Genomic DNA, 13897 nt, shown 5'->3' on the forward strand with positions numbered 1-13897 from the left:
TGTGTGTGTGTGTGTGTGTGTGTGTGTGTGTGTGTGGCCAGCTCAGCACACCAGGGGGCGGCCCTGGCTGGCATGTGGTGCTGGGGGATTGAACCGCGGTCCCTGTGCTTTGCTAAGCTCGTTTTAAGTAGGTGCTTTAGACCACTGAGCCATCTCACCAGCCCCTGGAACCTGGTTTTTTAATTGCCACCAAAGCATACTTGCTGAAGTAGGAGAATAAAACATTTTATTTCACAGTTATTAGCTTGATTTATAACTTTAAATATTCAGTTGTGTGGTAAGAGATCCATCAGCACTCCTGCCTGGACCTGGCTCCACAGGGCCAACAGCATGTGACACATAGAACACAATAAATATTGACTGGGAGAGACACAGGGACAGGCAGCACGATGCCTGGCCTCATGTGGATGCTCAACGCATACATGCTACTATTGTTCCCTGAGCCATGAATAGGGAGGTGGGGATACAAGAGCCACAGCCCGAGGGGCTTTGTACATGAGAAGGAATGGTTTGGGGCTTCTGACCCAGGCACGTCCCTCCTTTCCTGATACGGGTACCCCAGGTGTCTCCCAGCACTGCAGCAACATGGGCCCCAGTAGGCAGCTTGGGAGCTGGGACCAAAGAGAGTGCTACTCCTTCCAGAAAAGCGGCAGGCTGGGAAGGCTGGAGAGGTTGGGTCCCTGGTAAGGGAAGGGCCTCGAAGGCTAGTTTTCATCTTGTATCAGAGCCCCACAGAGCCCCTCTGTGGTGAGGCAGGGCACATGGGCATGAAAAACCCTTGCTCAGGACACAGCGGACCTGACCCCAACATGGACAGGCAGACAGGAAGGTGGACAAAGCCAGCTCTCTGGCTGGGACAGGGAGGCTTAGACTAGAAGTCACATGGTCCTGTCGGGAGCCAGCAGTCCCCACTTGGTCACCTACACAGGGCTCCAGCCAGATACTGCCTGAAGGAGCAAGGAAACCCCTCACCAAGTCCCTCTCCCTGAACAGAAGCTCCCCATCCTGGCACCCAACCATGTGCGTGGCCAAGACAAGACCAGAAAGCCCTACTTCAGGTTATGGTCCCTGCAGTTCCAGGGGCAGGAGCAGTTGGTCAGCACGGCGGGAAGATGTCTGCACACTGCTGCAGGATGAGCTCGACCACCTGGTTCTGGAACACCATGGTCATGGGCATGCTGGTCCCCTCTGTCTCTGGCCGCAGCAGGGTAGGCCCAAATACAATGGCCATGCTCTGCACTGACATGCGGTTCTGCTCCCCGTGATCCACCACCCTGTTGGGGAGGACTGTTAGGCCTGGGGCAGGGCCGTGGGGACCCCACCCCAGATGCAGGGTGGCTGTGCTCACCGGCGCAGGTGCTGGAACAAAAGCCGCAGGGTGTCATGGTTCGGAGTGGGTAGAGATCGCACCAGGTCCCGCACACAGCGGCTCCGCCTGGCTGGGTCCTGCAGCTCTGCAGGGAGATGGGGGTTGGCACAGCACAAGGGCCCCAGCCCCCCACCCGGGCTCTGGGCCCTGGCTCACTGATGGCTGCAAGGAACTGGTAGAAATGCAAGAAAGGGAACAGCGGCTCAGGCAGCTCACGCAGGAAGAGCTTGAGTGCACCGGTGACCACGTGGACGTCATCCCACCTGCCATCATCAAGGTCCAGGTGCTCATCTGCAGGAGGGGGAAGGTCAGACAGGCGTGGGGTCAGAAGGGACAGAGGGGACAAGTGGGTGGGGATCAGAAGCGGGGGAGGGGGCACAGGGTGAGGGCCTCACCGTGGTCCACGTGGTAGCGCAGCTTCTGGATGGTGGCTAGGTTCCCGCTGATGCGGTACAGCCCATCGGTGTCCAGCCCTGTGGAGGCCGAGGCACTGACCCACCTGCCCCAGACCTGGGCCCTGCGCCCCACATCCCAGTCCTGGTACTGAGGGAGCCACACATACCCCGGGCCTCCACAGCGCGCACACACTGCTGCACAAAGCGTGGCACTGAGCTCTTCTCACGCGTGCACAAAGTGGCCAGCGAACAGCCAAAGACTTGATCTAGGGACAGGGAGTCAGTGCTGGGCAAGAACCTTCCTCCCCTCTGCCTCCTCCAGGACCCCTCTCCCCTCCCTGGAGCCCCCCCCCCCCCGTGGTACCCTTGATGTAGCCCCGCTCCCGTAGCGACTGCAATGTTGGCCGCCTCTGCAGGAACCTGCGCAGCTTCTGCCGCACACGGCTCAGGTCACTCTCCAGGGTCCCAGGGCTTGGGGAGGGAGTGGCTGTGGGGGCACACAGGTGTCAGTAGGCTGTCAGGTCCCAGCCCGCGTGTCCCCCACATCCCACCTTGCCCTGTGTACCTGCAGTGTCCTCCCTCTCTCGGAGCTTGAAGTCTGTGCTGCTTGCCTCACTGTCCTCCTCCAGGGCTGGATCTATGGGCTGGAACTGTGGTCTGAGCAGGGCTGCACCCAGTAGGCCTTGGCAGGCCTCTGCTGAGCCCCTCAGATAGGGCCCCTACCCAGCTCTCCATCAGGATGTCCCCTCCTTAGGCACTGTGTGTGCTCCTCACCCTCCCATCTGGCCCCCCTACCCCTCCCAGTCTCTCCTCTGCATCTTCTGCAGCACCTGCACACACTCCTCTAGATCTGCCTCCAACTGTCAAGTTGTTTTTCCAGTAGGAGCCAGCACACCTCCAGCAGCTGCACTACTAGCACCACCTGCATCTGGACTCCTGCTTCTATCAATACAGCCCAAAGCTGAACCCAAAGTTGGCTCAGAGCTGGAGGTCATGGCCAGGCTAGTGGCCATGACAGGGGCCTGCCCACCTCTACTTATGTCATCGGTGTTTCTGAACCTACAACGGTAGACTTGAATTCAGTCTTTTCTTGTTTCAGCCTGTTGGTCTGGCCTGTGGCTGGCTCTGAGTATGTCTACTGTTCTTCCTGTCTCTCTTGAATCAGAAATGCCCCTGTGCCTGCTCCCTCCTGCAGAGCCCTCCCAAGAGGCCACCCCAGGTGCCAGGGCTCGCTGTGCCAAGCCAGGAGGCTGGGGCTCTGCCTACCCTCTCCTGGATGCCCTGCGTGATGGCCTTGTGCCAGGCGCTGATGATGTCCTCTGAGTCGTGCTGAATCAGGTACTCAGAGCCATCTCGGCTCCGCAGCTGGAGGGACACAAGTCACTGGGTCACCACGGGACTAGCATAGAGTGGGGCTCAGAAGTGGAGAAGACAGTCTCTTCCCCCTTAGGGCAGAGCCTGGTGAGCAAAGGCCTGGCCTCAGCAGGGTTCCAGAACAGCTTAGAGGGGTCTGTAGGCTGCAAGATGGGGATTGTGAGCTGCCCCAGCTCTTCCAGCCTGTGTCTCCACCATGCCCCACACTGTAGCTGTCCATCACTCAGCGTCTGTGAGCCAGAACTCAGAGCAAACCTGGCACGGTGCACAGCTTACCAACTTGGACAGCAGCCCAGCCTGTGCCTGTTACCTGAAGGGGCTAAAAGCCTTCTAAGACAACAGCCATCATTTCTGGCAGTTCTCTCGGAATGTACCCAGCTCACATCTGCCGGTGTGCCATGACAAGGCACATATCATAAGTGGGTGCCTGTGATCTGTGGCTCTGCAAGACCTCCTGGATCCTATGAAGCTACCCAGCCTTGTGATAGAGGCTTTTGGGCTCTTTCTGCAGGAAAGCCCTAGAGTCACCTATAGGTTGCCTGGAGCAGACGGAGGGACAGCTGCCACTGGCAGGGAGGCAGGCTTGAGTTTCCACCAGGACCACCCTTTCCAACCCATACAGTTTCCAAGGGTACTGCTGCCCTGCCGAAGAAGACAACTGGCCAGGTGTGGAGGCTGAGGCAGGGGGACTCCCACAAGTTCAAGATCAGCCTAAACTACATAGCAAAACACTGTCTCAGAAAACCGCTCACCCCCCAAAAGAAGACAACTAGGCCAGGCCTTTGGAGAAGTTTCAGCAGCAGCCAGTGAGAAGTGAAGTGACAGACAACACTTTGAAGGATGCCCCAGTCTGGGAAGGACCATGGCTCACAAAGGTGAGGTCGCAGCCCAGCCTGACACCATAGCAGACATGAGTTCTTGATGGAAACTGTCCTGCCAAGCTTCCAGAATGATCCAGATGATGGATCAGATGCTCAAGACATCCTGCCCTTGGAACTAGACAAAGCTCAGCAGATCACCAAGGACACCCCACTAGGGCTTTTTAAAAGAACTGGTTTTTCTGGGCTGAAATTCCAGGCCAGACTCTGCTCTCTTAGTAATAAGCTACCTGGACAGCACATCACACCCAACAGGGCAGTCTGAAACTGGGCACTAGCCTCATCCTCTAGACGCTGTGTTCTCTGAGCTAGGAATTTCTTCAGGAACAAAGGGCAAGGAAGGCACTGCGGCTCCCTGAAGAACTGGGTGGGGTCCCCTGCCCTAGTAATTAGCTGTGCCACTGGCAGCCCTTCATCTCAGTTACTGGAGAAATGAGCTAAGTTTGTCAGCAGCCACGTTAGCACCTGATCATCACTGGCCCCTGTCCCTTGCCATCTCTAATGTGCTTTGCCTGGCCCTGGGACTTTAGGAGATTTCACCACTTTGCCACCTAGAAGTATTTATTTATATATTTTTGAGATAGGATCTTGATGTAAAGTTCAGGCTGACTGTGAACTCACTATGTAGACAAGGCTGGCCTCAGACTCAGAGTGATCCTCCCTTCTCAGCCTCCATAGTGCTGGGATTCCAGGCATTTGCCATTGCACCAGATACCATGTGTCTCTGTTGAAATCTGCTGCACAACTTTCAGGGACCAAGGTGAGGACAGAGCAGTTTGAAAAGGAGACCACAGAAAAGGGGACGGAGAGGGCGTGGCACTGTGAGGCACTCCCTTGGGTCTTCCTTTTTTTTTTTTTTTGAGACAGTCTCACTAAGCAGTTCAGGCTGGTCTCAAACTTGTAATGCTCTTCCTGCCTTAGTCTCCTGAAAGCTGGGATTACAAGCATGTGCTACCAAGCCCTGCTTAAATAGTACATTTCAAAGCTTTTTTTTTTTTTTTTTTTTGATACTTGGGATCAAACTCAGGTCCTTGTGTTTGCCAGGCAGGTGCTTAAGCTGCTGAGCTATCTCCCTGGCTTTGGGTCTTCCTGTTCTTCATGCTGGGGATCCCCAAAAGCTTGTTTCTGTACTGGTTTCTTTACTGGGGGCCCAGTGTAGTCAGAGGCTAGCTCTGGCCAGGGAGAGCAGATGGCAGAAACACTGCCCTGGGATGGGGAGCTCTGGCCTGGCGCCCCACTCTCCCAGATCCTTTTCCTGGCACTGACTACAGAGAAGGCTTCTTCTCCCTGCCCATCACTCACCTCTAGCACATTCTTCTTGCTGGATTTGTCCTTGGGGGCCCAAGAAAGAGAGGCTCCCTTCAGCTCCACCGTGTATTCTGGTGTGGACAGCTTGGAAGGCTGCTGCCTCTGGCAGAAGGGAGAGGGTTGTGCAGCAGTGTTAGGGGGTCCTGAGCTCACAAGGGCCTGCCCAGCCCCTGCTTCTGACCCACTGGCTTTTTGGTTTTAGGGAATGAATGGGGAATCCAGTGGATCTAGGCAACAGCTTTGGGTTCCTGGACCCTAGATGTCCTGGTACTTCTTAGTCAGAAACCTACTGGCTGGCTTGTCCCCTGCTGCCCACCCTGGGAGCAGGGTGCCAAGCTGGGTCTCCTCCTTCTACCCACAAGGACTGCTTCCCCCAGGTGGCTGGAACTGCCTGTCATCACTCTCTCTCTGCTATGCCCAGCTGCTTTGCTGTGAGGGTACCGCTCTCAGCCCAGGTCAGGCCAGGCTAGATGGTGCAGTCCCTGCCAGAGCCCCGGCCTCACCAGGCCGCCTGCAGCCGAGGTCTTGGAGTCCTTGAAGAAGGTCAGGACGCTGCCCTCCAACACTGACCAGGAGGTGCTCCAGTGCTTCTTCCTAGGGGTGGGCAGAGCTCAGACTTGCTTTCAGCAGAGGATGTGCTGTGATTCCCTAAGGTAAGGGCATCCTTCCCAGCAGACAAGGGGCCTGAGGCAAGGCACTATCTATCTCTCAGTGCCCCTAAGACCTCATGAGAGTCCCCCGAGGACAGGGCCACCCTGCCCTCCTGGGCCAGCTCTCACCGGAGCCGCTTCCCCTTGTCTGCTGTCCGGGTGCAGTGCAGCACTCCTGCCTTGTCCAGGGTCTTGATCTAGAGAAAAGGGCAAATAGGGCTTGGGGATGAGCCATGGCAGAGGCTAGCCTCCCCTTGTCTCCTCCTCTCTGGCTACTTGGCACTATGGAGGGGCCTGCTCCTACCCCTAGACCCCTACATGGGCCAAGTGCTGGCCCAAGGAAAGGCAGGAGGGCCCACCTTGTCTCTGCCCCAGTCCTCAAGTGGTGCCCATTAGGGCCTATATGCCCCTTCCCTTACCTTTTCTTCTGAGGGGCTGGCTGGGGCTGGAGTGCCACCATCCTGGCTGGTTTTGCGGATGCTTCGAGGGGCAGGGATGGGGACCTGGGGAGAAGGACAGTGTCACAGCCGGTTCCTTCCAGGACATAGGCTTTCCCTCCCATGCTGGTTACCTGGGGCAGCTCCCACCGCACGGAGGAGTCCTGTGGCCTGTAGAAGTAGGTTTTGCCGTGCTGGTCCTCCAGTTGCACCCACTGTGGGGACAGGGGATTTAAGGGTCTCTGCCCTGCACTTGAGAAGGGAAGGTCCCACCAGCAGGGGGTGGGCAGCCTCTCCCCAAAGGCGGCACGGCTCCAGCCTTAGTCCTACCTGCTCTCCCGTGAAGTGGTTGGTATAGAGCGTCTGCTGTTCCGGGCCCAGGTGACAGGACCAGCCAGGAGGCGGGGACAACGGGGAAGTGGGGCTTGGCTCTCCAAGGCAGCCTGCAGGGGGATAGTCCTCCTCCGGGTAACTGGACAGTGACTCAGGGTAGTCGGCCTCCGGGGTGGGGGGCTGAAGGGAGCACAGGTTCTCAGAGCCAGCACTGCCGCCGACCCGAGCCTCGGTACCAGGTGGGCCCTCAGAGGAGGCGGCAGGGTCACCCGCTGCACCCTCACTGCCCTGGTCCTTGACCCTCACCTTGGAACAGAGCCCTGGCGCCAGTCCCACCTTCCCCCTCCACTCAGCCCTAGACTTCAACCCTGCCCACGGTCCCGGCCCTCTGCCCTGGGGCCGCGCCCTCGCACTCCCCGGACGCCCCGCCCGTACGTCAGCTCCACCCATTTGCCCCTCGCCCCGGGCCCCGCCCCGCCCCCTCCACCCAGCCGCGGACTTCATCCCCGCCCACCGGTCCGGGTCCCCTCACCCGCCGACGCGTGGGGCTCCCCGGGTCCTGTCCAGGTTGCATGTCCGGCGCGTCCCCGGCTCCTTCTTCGTCTCGGTCGCAGGGCGCGTCCTCCCAGGCCGTCTCACCGGTCAGGGGGTTGTAGAAGAACACCCTGCGGCTCTCCTCATCCCAGTACTGGTCCCACTCGCTCTCCAGGCTCTCGCGGCTGCCCACCGAGGCGGGGGAGGCTGCCGGGCTGTCCTCGCCGGGTGGCTCCCACGTGGTGGCGCCGGTGTCGCGGTTGTAGTAGTAGTGGCGCCCGCTGTCCGTGTCAGTGTGCTCCTCCCACGCCTCGCACGCGGGATCGGGCCGGGGGGCGGCGGGTGCGCGTGGCAACGGGGTCGAAGTCCGCCCCACGTTCGCGTAGACGGGCTCTGCGGGCGCTTCCACCTGCGGATAGCGACAAGGATGGGTGTATGTCGCCGCCGCCCTGGCCTACCTGTCCCGGCCTCCTGGGGTCAGCGCCTGCTCCGCCCCCGCCGGGAATGCGGTGGGGGAGGGCAGAGGAGGAAACGTTCCTCGAAGGGGCCCGGGAGCGCGGAGCGCGCCGTGAGTGGGAGGTCCCGCTGATTATCCATTAACTACGCGAGCAGCAACAGCGCGAGGGTGGGCAGGACTGATGGCGGGGCGGCCCTGGGTGCCCACTCCGGTCCCTGCTGCACCCCTCTAACTCCCAGCGCTCATCCCAGGGAGCCCTAGGGTCTGAACCCTTCTGGATGGGACTGGCACTTTCCATTGTGGGATTCGCAGGTGTCAACATCGACAGCTGCGCGAATGGAGATGGGAGGAAGGAGAATCCCCTTGCGCCCAGAAGAAGAGGGTGGCAGGGGTGCCCTGTCACCTCATATGCACGCCCCCCAACAAGGTCTGCTCCTTGCTGGATGCGAGGCAGAGTCCAGTCCATTGTCTTGTTCCTCACTTCCGGCCACTTCCTGAGTCCTGCCCCTCATGGTGAACTTTACACTCTGGTGGATCTGAGTTGCTGGAGGTCCCCACCCTCCGCCGGGCTTCTCCCTGGGGAGGGCGTGGGCCCGACCCATTCCCCTCACTTGCCCTTCGCATCTGTCTGGCTCCTCTTTCCCAGGACTCAGCTCAGGTGCCCCATGCCCACTCCCAAGAAACCTACTGCCTTCCATAGATAACGAGCGATTAAAGGCCAGTGCAACACATAATGCTAAATACTAAAGCCCATTTTAGAATGGAAGAGCAGCTGCAGTCCAATTCTGTGTGCTTGGAAATCATCCAAGGTGCTACAGAGGTAGGCATTGTGATACAGGGGTTCTGTCCGGTTTTGTCTTTTGTGGTGCTGGAACTGGGGTCCCACGCATGCCAGGCAAGGACTCCTTCACTGCTGCAGCCCCAGCCATGGGGTTGATTTTGTCCTTTAAACTTTTGTAGCCTCTAAATTTTGTACAATAAAACTAAAAAGTTTCACAAGGTTTTTTTTTTTTTTTTTTTTTTTTTGACTATGACACCTTAGAGAGGGGAAACATCCTGCTCAAGGTGGTCTCTGCCCAGAACCCTGATGGACACCTCAATTCATTCATCCAACAAGGGCTGGCTGCTCTGCTCCATGCCAGGCACTTGGCCTGGCAGAGTGGACAGATTCCCACTCTGCCATGCCAACCCTCCAGCACATACCTGTGGAAATGGGGATGAGAGTGGAGTGTGCATCACTGCCAGGCAGGAAGCCAGGCACTTTCAGGGAAGGAGAGGCTGTGGATTTAGACGGGTGGGGTCCTCAGGCACTGCAGAGTCCATCTGTTCTGACCTGTCCCCTTCAGCACCGGGACCCGCTGCCCACTTCTTCCTCCCTGCCTCTCAGGGCCTCACATGGCACTGTGTACCCCCAGAACACCTGGCTGTACCCCAGCCTCCAACAGAGGCACCTCCTAGCTCCCCCAGCTGTCCCCTTATTCCTTGGCTACCTAAGTCCTGCTGCACTCTGACCTCCTCAGCTCACAGGTTTCTCCCAGGGAAGTCTCACCTGCCTACACCAAGCTCAAGACCATTAGGGCCCTGTGCCATTCTGCCTTGGCAGTTAGTTAGTGGCCAGACATTGCCCACTTCCTCACCTCAAAGGCAGAAGGCTTGAGAGTAAGATGGAGCAAGTGCAGATCTGCCCAAAACACTGCTTTAAAGCACAAGTCAGTCCTGGGTCCTAGGAGCAGCATGAACACATACCCCTGCCACTCTGGAGAGCTCTGAAGGAGAACTTCTGAGAACAAGGATTTCAGCCCCAGAACACAGGAGACCCCTGGGAGGACAGATGGAGGCTGGAGAGAGGAGGGTGAAAAGCTGTCCATGCCTTGGGTCCAGTTGCCTGTCCTGTCCAGGGGACTGCAGGTGGAGGACTTTGTTTGGCAGCCTGCCAACAGGTAGAAGTGGTCTTGGTGGGAGAAGCTTAGGTCGCCACTGTGACAGAGCTGTCACAGGGAGGACAGGGGTGCAGCACACACGGGGTGGGGGCGACAGAGCCTCTGAGACAGAGCCTAGGCCGGGCTGGAGCAGGGAGGAGCAAGGGCCTCTCTGGAGCCCAGAGGCAGGGTGAGTGCCTTTACCACAGAGAGGCTTCGGCAGAGGTGCCCTGTCCCGGAGGCCCAGGCCTAGCAAGCCTATCAACCAGGTACTGACAGCCCCAGTCCAAGCCTGGGACACAGAATAGACTCTAAAGAGGAAGTGGCTCCCTCAGACCTTAGGACTGACAGGGTGAGGAGGCGTATATTGCTCTGGGCCCACAGTTCCTAACAGCTATGCTCCCCTGGTCCCTAGCCCCAGGCCCAAGCTTTGGCCCTCAGCATCCCCGTCCCTCACTTGGACAGAAAGGCCTCTGAGGAGGAAAGAGGCAGAAGAGAAGAGCCCCACTTGCCAGCTCCTCCCAGGGTGGGACCCACAGGCCTCTGGACCCAAACCTCCCACCCTACCTGAACCCGCAGCGCCCGGCTCTGCCTCCTGGTCAGTTTGGCAATCACGTCCACCATCCTGTCCCCTCCGAGCTGCAAGGCTGGGCCCTGGGAAAATTCTAGGGGTGGAGCCAAGGGATACAACCCCAGGGCTGGCACAGGGCACCAGGGAAACAAGAAGTTGCCTGAGATGGCGGAGGTTGAGACTGCAGCATTTCCTGTCAGGGCTGCGGAAGTGCTGTGGAGACAGCCTGAGCCGTGGTGGTGGCTGCCACTTTTGCGCGTCCCCACCCCCAACTGCCATACAGTCCACTGGGACCAGATACACATGCGGCGGCACCTCAAGCCAGGGCAGGACTGGCAGAAGGGTCTGGGCCTGGTTGGCCGGGACACAAACAGGACCAGGAGGGGCCCAGAAGGATGGAAGGAGAGAGGAAGCTTGTGGGAAGGCACGTTCCCAAAGAAGAAGGGGTCCAGGCAAATCTGCCAGCCTTGTGGACAGGAGGGCTCTTGCTGTACCACTGTCTGGTCACCCACGGCCAGTCTGTGTCCTGCAGACCTGGTTTCCAGGAACCCAACACACTCCATCCACAGCCACAGCCACATCCCACCCCTCCATAATATCAGCCGAGGGGCAGGAGCCAGTTCCTCTAGGCCCTGGTGATCTCGACATTGGCCCCTCCCATGGTGCGCTCTCCTCAGCCCAAGGCCACCTGGTTCCTTCTCCTTCCTGGCTCCTCCCTCCACGGCCTCCACTGTGCCTCTTTGGGCTCAGGCTAAGAACACAAGTAGAGCCAGGAATGGGGTAAATTTGGAGTGTAGGGCACTTGGGGAGTGCAGTGTGCTACACCTCTGCTATTGTCTGCCTGGCTCAGTCCCCCATCTTCCCCCTGGGCACTCAGACCCGGGGCAGGCCCCATGTGCAGCCCTGGAGGGAAGCAACCCCTCCCCCAGCCAGGGAGCTGGCAACCACAGCGGGGCCCCCACCTGTGGTCGGCTGCTGTCCCCTCCAGTAGAAGGTCACCGCTCTGAGGACACGGGAGGGGCACTGAGTGCACAGCAGCCAGCAGGATGTAAAGGGTCTGAGGCTGAAGTTGGGAGAAGGGAACAGAAGGAGCAGAAACAGGAGAGGGCCCTGGGGAAACCCTGCTTTGGCCTCCCTCTGGCCATGCTGGTGTTTCTGGACTTACTCCTGCAGCTGTGTGGCTGGAGTCCTAGGGTCCCTGCCAGCTGCTGAGTTCCCACACCCACAAACATGAGAAAGCAGGGCACACTTCTGCTTTTGCTGACTTCAGGTTTGGATGGGGCTAGGCCCTGCCCTGGGTGACCCCAAGAGTTCCTGTGGGGCCTGCTCCTGGGGTTGGCAAGTCTGGGCTGTGGCCTGCTGCTCACACTGCCTGTGCTGTGTGGGAGCTGGCCGGGACTGGCAGGGCCCACTTTGAAGGCCTTCTGGGCCAGCGGGTGGTCACCTTCTGTCTCCCACAGTACCTGCATCTGTATCTACCGTTCTCCCCAGGGCAGGACCCATGGTCCTCTGCCACGCCCATCTTCCCACCGCCCAGAGAGCTCTTCCCATCCGCTGTCCCAGGCATTGCCCAGGACTTGAGGTCTGTCCCTCTGGTGTCCTGCCCTCACCTTCCAGTGCCCTCTCCTGGCTTCCTCCTGTCCCCTCTCTGTGGGTAGGCCTATTTTTCCCCTTCCTCAGCCACCTGGACTGGCTCTATGCTCTGTCTCCCTCGCCCCAATTCCCTGGTGTCCAGGAGTGGGCAGCTGGCTGAGTCAGCAGCCCAGTTCCACATCCAGGCCCCTGGGTGTCCTGTGCCCACCTGGAGGCTGAGGCCCAGCAGTTGCTTCCAACCCTCGTGCAGAGGCCTACAGACTTCCCTGAGTCACTGGGCCCAGTGACTGGTTCATGAATAGTGCAGAGCTGCAGAACACAGCCCAGCAGAGGAAGGAGGGGCTCTGTTCAGGAGCAGCAGCAGGACAGCTGAGAGCGGCTAGAGGTTCCAAGCCTAACGTGTTGTTGTCTGGAACTTACAATTCCTCAGCTCAATAAATAAACAAATGTGGCCAATCTTGTTGCATCTAGGTAATGAGCATAGTGGTGCTCATTCTTAAAGATAATCTTTTACTTTCTATACGCTTTGAAAATTTTCATAATAAAATATTTTTTTTTAAAAAGAGGAGTTCCGCCTCCCCCGTGGGGGCGAAAAAAATAAAATAAAATAAAAGAGGAGTTCCAAGCAGGCACAGGGGCCAGAGGTTCAATCCCCAGCCTGCTGTGCCCCCTCCGACATGCTGAGTCAGCAACTGAAACTGTGCATGGTGGTGTGCGCCTGTAATCCCAGCTCGTGGAAGGCTGTAAACAGGCAGATCACTATGAGCTCGATCTAGTAGTGAGGCCCTGAACACCCTGTAGACCCTTCCCTAAAATATATATATACATATGTAAAAGAGGGGGCCCTGGAGGTGTAGCTCAATGGAGAGCGCATGCTTAGTGTGCAGAGCCCTGAGTTTCAACCTATTTCTGCACAAAGTAATAATAATAAAAATAAAAACTCTTCTCAGAAACTTCATCAGTCTTCACTCTGGTATCCGGAAGCACACTCCTTCTCTTCCTCAGGGTGCAGCCTGGAGCTGGCTGAGAAATGACTCAGGTATGCCTGCTCCTCGTCCCCCCTGAGGTAAGCATGGGCCCAGGGAGTGAGTGTGGTGGCCCTGAGTGGGCCTGGGGCAGGGAAGTGAGCGGGGGAGGCAGCGCAGGGAGTACTCCAGGCGGGAAAGCTCCATGGGGCCTGGGGAACTGGCCCAGAGCTCTGCCTGTGCCCCTCACTCTGGGCAGACTCAGCACCATGGGGGCTGACTGAGGGGTGCCATGGGAACCAAAACATTGGTGGGTCCATATCTCAAGTTGCCCACTTGCATAAATCCTTAAGGATTGAAGATTTAAATGTTAAAAAAACGAAACCAGGCCAGACGCGGTGGTGCACTCTTGCAATTCCAGCCCTCTTGGAAGCTGAGGCAAGAAAATAAAAAATTTGAGTCTAGCCTTCTGGGTAATTTAGTGAGACTCAGAAGAGACAAAAGGCTGAGGTACTAAGGCTCGGTGCCTACGCCCTGGGTTCACTCTCCAGTGCTGCAAAAAATCACAAATCAAACAAAGAGGCCAGGGAAATGGCTCAGTGGAATAAGCGCTTCCCTGGCAAGTGCAAGGGCCTGAGTTCAATCCCTGGTTCTGCAAAAAAACAAAAAACAAAAAACAACTGTCCTGCTTCAAGGTTGTATATGGTAAGATTTTTTGACTTATGTGTAAACATAAGAAGTATATAATTCTTTATGCCTATTTTAAAAATATATTCTAATTTTTAAATGTTTTTTTATCATATTCTGTAGGGACTTAAAGTTCAACATATCAGTACTTAAGGAAAAATACCTGTTCCATATTATGCCTAAGATGTTTCATATGCAGACAGAAAGTGAGGTTAAGCTTAACAGCCTAAGTTGTATGGTAATAACAATAAGCTTGGGCTGGTGAGATGGCTCAGTGGTCTAAAGCACCTACTTGGAACAAGCTTGGCAAAGCACAGTGGACAATGGTTCAATCCCCCAGCACCACATGCCAGCCAGCACCGCCCCCTGGTGGGCTGAGCTGGCCACACACACACACACACACACACACACATAAATAAATAAAAAT

The 13897-nt window shown here is 57.4% G+C and overlaps 1 protein-coding gene across 7 annotated transcripts in view; it reads right to left on the bottom strand.

Moving 5' to 3' along the window:
- Positions 1 to 209: 209 nt before the first annotated feature.
- Arhgap27 (Rho GTPase activating protein 27) overlaps positions 210 to 13897 on the bottom strand; it is a 31105-nt gene continuing 17417 nt past the window's right edge. For 3 of the 7 annotated variants that reach the window (XM_023718155.1, XM_023718159.1, XM_023718161.1), the window contains 15 exons: positions 7277 to 7687; positions 6742 to 6924; positions 6546 to 6626; positions 6394 to 6477; positions 6104 to 6171; positions 5828 to 5918; positions 5319 to 5426; positions 3031 to 3129; positions 2330 to 2408; positions 2129 to 2251; positions 1932 to 2030; positions 1765 to 1842; positions 1526 to 1660; positions 1349 to 1454; positions 210 to 1274 (listed from right to left, as the gene is read on the bottom strand). In XM_023718155.1, coding sequence (XP_023573923.1) covers positions 1097 to 1274; positions 1349 to 1454; positions 1526 to 1660; positions 1765 to 1842; positions 1932 to 2030; positions 2129 to 2251; positions 2330 to 2408; positions 3031 to 3129; positions 5319 to 5426; positions 5828 to 5918; positions 6104 to 6171; positions 6394 to 6477; positions 6546 to 6626; positions 6742 to 6924; positions 7277 to 7687 — 1923 coding nt within the window. In that variant the 3' untranslated portion in view covers positions 210 to 1096. Of the gene's footprint in view, positions 1275 to 1348; positions 1455 to 1525; positions 1661 to 1764; positions 1843 to 1931; positions 2031 to 2128; positions 2252 to 2329; positions 2409 to 3030; positions 3130 to 5318; positions 5427 to 5827; positions 5919 to 6103; positions 6172 to 6393; positions 6478 to 6545; positions 6627 to 6741; positions 6925 to 7276; positions 7688 to 10221; positions 10400 to 13897 lie in introns of those variants that run through there. The other 4 variants (XM_023718160.1, XM_023718156.1, XM_023718157.1 and 1 more) reach the window with 4 other exon arrangements.

Source organism: Octodon degus, unplaced genomic scaffold (assembly GCF_000260255.1).
Source record: "Octodon degus isolate 3935 unplaced genomic scaffold, OctDeg1.0 scaffold00056, whole genome shotgun sequence".
Lineage (NCBI taxonomy): Eukaryota > Metazoa > Chordata > Mammalia > Rodentia > Octodontidae > Octodon > Octodon degus.